At 37.5% G+C, this 10,314-nt stretch overlaps 1 protein-coding gene across 1 annotated transcript; it reads right to left on the bottom strand.

Annotated features, from left to right (window-relative positions):
• Positions 1-427: 427 nt before the first annotated feature.
• LOC149145980 (putative WRKY transcription factor 11) lies at positions 428-3,506 on the bottom strand. Its single transcript, XM_089453083.1, has 3 exons — positions 2,216-3,506; positions 1,339-1,464; positions 428-979 (listed from the first exon to the last, which is right to left on the bottom strand). The coding sequence occupies exons 1-3, from the start codon at positions 3,277-3,279 to the stop codon at positions 823-825; spliced, it is 1,347 nt and encodes a 448-aa protein (XP_089309209.1). The 5' UTR covers positions 3,280-3,506; the 3' UTR covers positions 428-822.
• Positions 3,507-10,314: the final 6,808 nt, after the last annotated feature.

Genomic DNA, 10,314 nt, shown 5'->3' on the forward strand with positions numbered 1-10,314 from the left:
CTGAGCAGAAATTCTGAGACATGATCATTTCCGCCGATCACAAACCCTCCATCATGTAATTTATATGTTAGCAGGACCTTGTATTTTTGTTGAAATGAAATCTAGAAAAAATATGTATATCTTATCAGAGGTTACACTCACAGAAGTTGCCACAATGCCCACAACAAGATGCAAATCCAGTCACTATGGAATGTCATCCATAGTGACTGGTAGCAAATAAAATTTAAACATCAGATCAAACATAATATACCATGTAAAACATGAAAATCCTTTTCCATTGATCTGTTGAGAACGAAGGAAAAGGATGAAGCCAAGGAAAGGTATACCCAAGTCTCGGTAAAGATAGGAGTTCTCCTATCTTTGTCCTTGAGCAAATCAAAAGAGATTTAGCAAGTGCAAAGAACTCATATTGGAGAACACAAAGTCATAATCCCGGTTAACAGAAATTTCACCATTAATGTATAACCAAATGGCAGTCATCATTCATGTCAATATAAATTTTCCCCAGTAGAGAACTCTTTCATGCTCTTCTATTCGGATTAAGAGTCTCATAGTCTGTACATCATGTAAACCGAAATTTAAATATCCTGGACTATGAAATAGTCCTCCACAAGGATCTCTTTTTATCACATTATGCAAACGAGATCATCTTGCCAAAACAACCTCATTAGAGGCATGACAAAAGTTTAGTATCGATATCAGCTGGCTGCTTTCCAATAGAGGTTCTTCAAGGCATTCCATAGAATGTGGTCCATTGCCCATAAACAATGGCCACAGATTAAAATCTTTTGTGCTTTCACATGAATCAATCTACAAAAAGCCTCATGGATCGACCACCAATCCTGTGCTTTCAGACATGGACTGAGAATGGTTGTGTTCTCCTTCATATGTCACAATCAGCATGGATGGATCATCCAAAGAACGTTCCACATGCTTTCTTGCAGGGCAACCTCTTACGCTGCTGCACTTGTAGTACCCTCTGAAACACGAAAAGAAGGAAATATCAGCCTGTGTAGAAGTTGAATATGATCTTTAACCCTGAGACTTTACCTTGATTTTCCAATAAATATATATCCTACATGTTATCGTTTCACGCCAATGAATCTAATGTCCTCCCGAGTCCCAACTGTCCCCCCATTAATAAAAACCAAACACCAAGGATCATATTTAATAAAAATCAAACACTAAGGATCATATCTTGACCTCAAATTCATATAGGGAATAAAGATTGACTTAACCCAGGTATCAACAATTCAGAAACATGAAAATTAAGGACAATACTATAGAGTTTTTGTATCTGAGAAAAATCAGACCCTATCATTGGCATATGAAGCATACCTTGGATGCGGTGAGCCCTTTATAGGTTTCTGCCCATATTTTCTCCACGAATATTCATCTGCTGGGATATCTGCCATTTTGGCACTGATTGCTGGCACTTTGATGGTTCTTTTCACCCGAGATTTCCTGTAAAACAAAATAAGAAGAATGTTGTCAGATGTTTTTGGTTCATCCATTACAAAACAAATTACCAATATGGGTTCATATAAAATATAAATATTAACTTGGATTCCTACACAATTTCAAATCAGAGAATAAAATTACTAATATGGATGCAGGGGCATAAAATTCGACATGATTCCAGGAACCTACAACAAAAAAACATCCCCAGTCACCAAGGAGAAAAAAATGGAAGCACCCAATGGATTTAGATCAGAAAGATGTCGATATGGAGAAACAAATCCTTTGAAAATACAATAGGGTTCCAAGAACCAAAGCAGAAAAGAAGACATAAGCGGCCCGTGTGAACCTCCCAAAGCACGGTGAGCACATGCGTGCTCAACAAGCATGAAGTACCGTTTAAGCCCTAACCTTCACTGAATCAGAATCAGTATCAAGATGGTCTCTAGCAATAATAAAATTCCCAGATGCACAAAACCAATAGAAGTAAATCCTTTAATGGCCTCCAAGAAAAGGAGTAAAATACCAATATGCATATAAAACACCAAAAGACAATATGATTCAGAAATCTTCAGAAAACCACCAATATGACTCAAAAAAATAGATCTTCGACACCAAAGATGTTCAGAGAAACTGAAGGAGATAAACGTTGCAATACCCTGAAATCTAAATAGATTTTATAGCCTGAAATAATCACATGAACCGATTTTAAGCCATAAATACAGCTGTAATCAAAACAGATTCGAAAAGTAAATACCTGCGCTTGGAACAGTGACATCTTCCTGAAGGGCCACAGTGCTTGCCACCATCGGTATCATTAGACTTCCCGTGGCATTTCTTCTTCGACGAAGACAATGGAGGCCTACCGCTGGATGGAGGCAAAGATGCCAACAGCATTGAAGGTCTTTTATCAGTAGAGACAACGCTCCCGTCGCCAGTAATAGATGACAGGAAAGAATTGGTGTTAGACAGAGGAGGGGAAGAACACAGAGAATCTTTCCTGTGACCATAAAAATCGGTTGCTGCAACATGGTTGGTCAAAGCCATAGAAAAATCAGTGATAGGCTTAGATCCTTGGCTTGTGAATCCTTTGAAAGTAAGCTCTTGCATGGGTTTTAACTGGGTTGGCCCTGCGCCAGTCAATCCTTCAAAAGTAAGGTCCTTCGCTGGCTTTATAGAGGAATCGGGCTTAGATGAATTCAAAGAGAAATCAGATGCAACAGGCTTAAATGAATTCATTGAGAAATCTGCAGCAATAGGCTTAGATGAATTCATAGGGAAATATGCATCAGGTTTGCTTGAGTTCCTCTTAATGAAAGGATGGGGAGAGTGGGACTGAGTTTGGGTTTGGGATTGGGATAGGGATTGAGATTGGGCTTGAGGCCGGGGCAAAAGTGGCTGTTGTGCCATGGGACATAACAGAGCAGCGCTATTGGTACCGTAAGCATTAGCATTTTCAGCATTGTTATCAGGACTGTTGTTGTTACTGAAGCTTCTTTCATGTGGGTCGCTGAAATTCTGTAAGGAAACTGAAGAGGGTCTGCGAGAATCGACGCTGGCACCTCTCCTGAACCGTGCGTGACCCGTCCTGCTCAGCAAGGACACCACTTTTTTGAGCTTGTTCACTGCTACATCGGCAATGGCGCAGCAATCCACATCCATAGCATCAGGAGGATTGTTGCTATAACTTTCTTTCTGCTGCTGCTGCTGAGCCAGGAGCCTGATGAGGCGGTCCATGCTCTCGAGGCCCGCCGAGGCGGCCTCCTTCAGGTCTTCTTCCTTCCGAAAACTTCCCCTGTAGTCCAGCATCTCTACCGCCATGGATGGCAAAAACTGAAATACGAAAAACAGAAAAGCCTCGAGTCCCTCCCGTTTCAAACCTGCACGGATCTGGGAGCCGCGAGATGCTCTGTAAATGCTCTCCGACTGAAGGAGAAACCCAGATGGCTATATGTGCAGAAGCCTCAATAGCTGCCACGCATTGTATAGCAAGAAGACGAAGGATGCACGCAAACCCATGGGTTATTTATTTAAGCAAATCCCAATATCGCACATCGACGAAGCAACGTTTCCCTCCGTGCTTTAACTGCAGTTGCGGGCTCGGTCAAATTACGGAACTGTCAGGTCATTTTTTTCTGCAGGAGATATCCTTTCGGATCCGATGACTGAGCTGTCGTTTTCTCTGCTCCTAGGTCAAAGGGTACAACGAATGCCCGTCCTCCACGTGGCATTCAGCCACCGCACGCGTGCATTGATAATTACAATCAAAAGTCAGACCTGTTGACCAACTCCCAACCGGTTACCTTTTGCCAGGTGCCGGTTGGCTCGGTGTTGCCGCTGGGGGTTGGCGACCTTTTAAATTAAGCCGGTGGGCCCCACTGGCCGGTAGGTCAAAGTCCACCCGTGGCCGTCGGATGAGCCTCGGTGCGATCCGACGACTCAGGATGCCTTTCATCATCTTTACATAGTTGACTTTCTTGAGAATATGAATAATTAAAAAAGAGAATTTAATGGCGTAACTTTAGGGGCAATTTAACTGGGTCTTCCCATGGGCATCATGTGAGTGGGGATTTTGTTTTTTAAACGTCTCTCTATTTTTATTCATTTTATATTTTAAATACCATCTTATTTTATTTACTTAATGAATATTTTAGTCTGAGTGGGTGCACCACTCAAAGAAATGTCATCTCAATGAATGTGCCCACAGTTTTATCAATAATCATATTCCCAATGATAGTGGGGTATCTTGTTGATGACTTTGATTCCAGGGCTTCTTGAAATTTCAAGATTTCAATGTTAGTTACACCTCAATGTCAACCCTTTGTACCAAACTTTGAATTTTTCTTTTTCTCTAGTGGTTCAAATTTGAAATTAATTTTGCTCTTCCTCTTCCATGGTTTAGGTATGAAATTTTCTTTCCCTATCAGAGCTTGTTCTACTTGCCTTAAAAATAATAAATGTGATATAGAATAGGGTAGGAAGAAAATGAAAAATTGTATTGTTAATTAATGAGATAATATAAATTATTATAATTATATAAATTAAATAATTCATAAATATATCAATCCATAATAAATATAAAATTTTAAGTTACCAAAATTAAAAAAACATAAATTAATTAAATTATAATTTTATTTTAAATTTTATTATTAATTATAAAAAATTAATATATGAATTAAATATATATATACATTTTAAAAAATGTATAGTAATATTTTTAATTATGGAGATTTATTTTTATTTCACCATATACATTACTAACTTGTAAATAACATTTGTTACAATGCCATGACTTATCAATAGTACATGTTTAATATGACACATGTGGATATGATATTTTTTTAATTAATTAATTCAAAATAAATTAATTAAAAGATATTAACTAATTTGAAGACAATTTTTAGACTTTGATATGTAACTACCACTAAAAATATTCCAGCGTATTTTGTGGGGGTTAAATTTCTACCAGCCACTTATAATTAGTAATAATTAAATTAAAATTTTGGAAGGCCTATTTTGAAACATACCTATAATAACATAATTATCATTTGACTTGAATTAACAAGCAAGAATAAAATTAGGTTGAGAAATAGGCCTTAGTCTTTTCTGGCATATTTTTTGTTCTAATTTGCACATAACCCTACATGGATTTTTTGGAATCACTAGTTTGAGTTGTGAACTCTCCACAATCTAAGTGTGCTAAGGGTTTTTTATGGTGTTGAATCTATATATGCACTCAAAAACCTATTTTAAACAACAGAGATCAAGATTTGAGCAAAAAAAAATTGATTCCAGCCAAAAACTCCAAAAAATATAATAGTTAATTGAAAGAGTGGGCATTGATTTTAAGTAGTAAAATATTAGGAGATGGGTTGTATATACGATATGATTTTGAGAAAAAGAGTTTAGTGTTTTTGTTAATAAATATTCAATATTTATGTTTTATAACACGTTTTTGTTGTAATTTATGTGTTGAACTTAATCTACAAAGTACATGATTTTGTACAACCTAGTGGTTTTTACCATAGACACCCTAAGAAGTGGGGAATCTCATCCATCTACCCCATTTGTTGTTAAGGAAGACCTATCATTAATATGACCAAATTCAACATGGACTATTTGTAGTATTAAAGTGGATGCTTTAGCAACAACCCTACTAATTTGTCTTGTTCTTTATTGGTTGTCAATTATACCTCATCCTTGCAGACCAAATGAATTTTGTTAAAAATAGTTTTAATCTATCTTGACCTCTTTGTTTTAACTAGCCTTCTACCAACATCATTAATAACACATGACATATCCCATTTTGTTGTGTGAAAAACCCAAATCCATAGCCACCTTCTCAACTTCATTATAAATACACATGACAATATTGAGACAATGAAAACTATTTTAACATTTTAGATAGTTGACCATATAAAATGCATACCACATCATCTTAATAAATTATTTATTTTGTTGTGTGAAAATCCAAATGCATATGAAAAATCCCTTTATCTACAATGAACTTTGTTTAAATTTGCTTCAATTTATCTTGTTCTCTTCATTTTAACAAACATTTTTCCAACAACATTGTTAGTAACTCACATCACATCAAACCATTTTTTTGTATGAAAAATCCAAATCCAAACCCAAACCCACCTTCTCAACTTGAATCTAAATACACATAACAATATTGAGACAATGAGAACCCCTTAACATTTTATTTAGTCGACTATATAAAATGCATATCACATTATCCCAATAAAATATTTATTTTGTTGTATGAAAAATCCAAATCCACATACATCTCAACTTGATTTTCAATACACATGACAATATTGACAATATTGAGAAAATGAGAACTCCTTTAACATTTTATTAAGTTGACTATATAAAATGGATACCACATCATTCCAATAAATTATTTATTTTGTTTTATGAAAAATCCAAATCAATAAACATCTCAACTTAATTTTAAATACACATGACCATATTGAAACAATGAAAACCACATTTTATTCAATTGACTACCTAAAATGCACACCACATCATCTCAATAAATTATTTACATTATTGTTTGAAAAGTCCAAATCCATGAGTACCTTCTCCACTTGATTCTAAATACACATGACAATGAGATAGTGAGAACACCTTTAACATTTTATGTAGTTGACTTTATAAAAAAAAATATGGTTTTAAGATGTAAATTATTGTTTTTAAAATATATTTTAAAAGATTGTAAATAATTATATAAATTATTGAAAATAATAGAGTAATAAAAGTCTAAACATTTTAATTTTTTTTATTTTATTTAGAAAAAAATATTTTTTAAGTAATTTAACTTTTTTCGGTGGATTTATCATAAATTTTAGTTATATGATTTGTAAAATTTGAATGTTTTAGAATAAATCTATTTATACATTAAAAATATATTAAAATTATTAAAATTCTTTTTTTTGGGTTAAATAAGAGTGGATCTTTCTATTAACCGAAACAGTTACATTACATATTTTACAAGGTAAACCAAACTTCCTTGCGTTTACCAAAAAATGGCCCACATGACCTAACTGAAGCAGAATTGGCTTGAACCTTTAACACTTGGAACCAACCCCACAATTGGTATATATGGCTAACCTAGGTAAAATAATATAAAAAAACACCCAACCCCACTACCTAAAAGTTCAGAATTCAAAATAATTACATTCGCGACCATAAAATGGTGGGTCCGCATTCCCGGTGCATCCAACCCTCCACCGTTGATCATCCCTTCGTGGATCCAATGGTCTACATATATTTCAGGTGGACATGTAGCTCGAGGAATACCCGCCCGAAAAGTGGTATCCTCTTCCTTCCCACTGCTACGTGTCACTTGCCGAGTGGAATCGGAAGCCATCCTCTGAATACCAATTCCCGCTTATGCCCCTTCCGAAATACCACTTGTGGTATAAGAAACCACTTCCTCGCGAAAGGACTTTCGCGCTTTACCGCCAAGCGATGACCGTCGATCCACCCTTCGGATGCTTCCCACTCCTTGGATGGATTTATGATGGATTTATGCTTAAACCCCATTTTCTCTGCTTTTCGTTGAATCACTGTGTATCCATTGATCCATTGAATCACTGTGATGAACCTGCCACACTTCCAGAATCTGTCCTTACGCCCCTGCTTCCTTCGTTTTCCTCCTCTGATCTCGACCTTTCCCATTGTTCCATATCTTTGGCAGCCTGACCTAGACAGTCCTCTAACAGTTTGCTTGGGGGTATCAGCTCCCAGACATACTGGGTGTCCCTTTCCTTTTTAATCACACCTTCGTTCGCCAAACGATCTGCTACCATGTTAGCTTTTCTTTTCACATGGATAAAGCTTACAATTTTTAGGATTTACAGGTGGGAGTAGATACGGTGAAATATTTGTGAGAGCCCCCAGTCTTTCAACACTTTATCTGGTGATGTACCATTACATATTTTCTTGGCTGCTCTGATAATCAATTCTGAATCTGCTTCAATGATGACATTATGAGAATCTGAATCCACCAATATTTCCAAGCATTGCTCTAGGGCCATGAGTTCCACCATGTTATTAGTTGCCTTTCCCAAGTGGCCATGAAAGATTTTCTTAATTTGACCCTGTTCATCTCTTATAACACCCCCAAAACCAGCTAACCCTGGGTTGCCCTTAGATGCTCCGTCTATATTGACCTTTAAGAAACCATATGGAGGAGGCTTCCAAATGTTTATATTTAAATTTATTTGGCTCACTCCCTTGATAATTCCCTGTGGAATTATGGATTGAAGACCCAAATGTAGAAGAATACTCGCATCTTGGGGCAGAGGAGGGTCCTTAGGAAGTGTCCTCAACAGGCTGGTGGCTGTGTCTTTGAGCTGCCTTAAAATTTGGTCAATTATGTGTTGTGGCTTGCTTGCTTTGTTCTGGAAGATTCAACTATTGCACTCTTTCCAGACATTCCAGATGACAAAGCCTGGAACAAGGGTCCAGGCTCTATTAATAATTTCATTCCCTGAGAAGTTTTTCCTCCAATTCTTCAAAGTATTGGAGATGCTAAATCTGTCCCTATCAGTTTGCTTAAATATTGAGGCCACCCATTCCCACATGATGGAGGTGAATGGGCAGAGGTTAAGAAGGTGATCCATCACCTCCTCTTGTGAGTCACAAAGGTAGCATTTGGAAGGTCCAATGAATCCTTTTTTTAGGAGATTCTCCCAAGTTAAGATTTTCCTATGATGAACTAGCCAAATAAATAGTTTTATTTTCATCCAGTGGGGGCTCTACCAAATATTCTTCCAAACTTGATCAGGATTAGGATAGTTAAATCCTGTTATTACATGTTTAGCTTCTTTGAGATTAAAGTTTCCTTCGCTTTTCTTTCCCCATCTTAGTTGGTCAGGCAAGGAGGATACCATAATTCTCCTATGCTCTAGATCCTGGGTACGAGAGTCTACCTAGGCCCTCATAGGACTCTCTTCATTGTGGCCTAGATCCTTCCAAGTTCTCCATTTTCCATTGTTCCTTTCTTGGTCCCAGAAGTCTTTTACCATAAGTAGACCTTTGTTATCTGTGTCATTCTTGAGAGCTACTAATTCATCCTTGTACAAGTTGGGTTCCTGCTACCAGTTATCCTCCCAAAATCATGCTAGGTTCCCAGCTCGAATTTCCTAGAAACTATGTTGTTGAACAATACTTTTATTGTCCCAGGCAAGGTTCCAAATGTGGGAGCCCTTTATGTGCCTGGACATTATGATGTGATCTTTCTCCTACCAATTCTTTGCATATTTTTCCTTCCATAGCTTATCCCAGGGAGTATTCAATTCCTTGATCCATCTCCACCAAAGTTTGGCTCCCGAGACCCTGCTGATGGTTTCCAGATCGTGAAGCCCCAAGCCACCGTGGCTCTTGGGTTTACAGATCTTGTCCCATGCTACTAAAGCCTATTTCTTTTTTACCTCTCGTTTGCCCCATAGAAAGTCCCTTTGTATGCTCCTGATCTACTGCTCGACTCCTTTAGGAGAGGGAAGAGTTGAGAACATAAATATGGGAATGGTCTACAATACAGCTTGTGTGAGCACAAGGCTCCCCGCCAAATTTAAAGACCTACATGTCCATTTTCAGATCTTGTATTGCAATTTATTTACAATTGGCTCCCACACTTCCCTGTTGAGAGGTTTATCTGTGAGAGGTATGCCCAGATAATTCGAAGGTAGCTGGTCCCTTTGAAACCCAAGAATTTTGGTGATATTACGTTGAATAGCAATGTCAGTGTTAAAGAAAAAAACTTTTGATTTGTTGAGGCTTACCTCTGTGCCAGCAGCCATAGCAAAATCATTCAAAATTTGTTTGATCGTTCTGGCTTCCCTGACAGTGGGTAAGCCCTGCAACATTGTGTCATCCACAAATTGTTGATGTGTATTTGCCGCTCCATCCAAGGTGAGTTTGATGCCCTGGATTCTTCCTTCAGCATTAGCTATTTTAAATGCTCTACCAAGCCCTTCCATCATGAGAACAAAGAGGAAGGGTGAGAGCGGATCCCCTTGCCTGAGACCTCTAGAGGGTGTGAAGAGTCTTGAAGGAGCACCATTAAGCAGTATGGAGAAACTAGTCGTGGTGACTAGTGCCATAACCCATCTTATCCAGTTGTGGTCAAAGCCATAGGCTTTTAGAACTGCCCTTATATAAGACCAGCTTAGCTTGTCATAAGCTTTCACTAGATCTAATTGAATGATCATGCCAACTTGTTTGTTGCTTCTGAGAGAGTGTACCACCTCATGAGCTTGGATATTATTATTGAGGATTTGTCTTCCTTCCACATATCCTGTTTGCTCCTCTGAGATGAGAGCTGGTAAAAGTGGCTTGAGTCTA

Source organism: Pinus tabuliformis, chromosome X (genome assembly GCF_031772625.1).
Source record: "Pinus tabuliformis cultivar Carrire ecotype Pingquan chromosome X, CPIR1, whole genome shotgun sequence".
In the NCBI taxonomy this organism is placed as follows: domain Eukaryota; kingdom Viridiplantae; phylum Streptophyta; class Pinopsida; order Pinales; family Pinaceae; genus Pinus; species Pinus tabuliformis.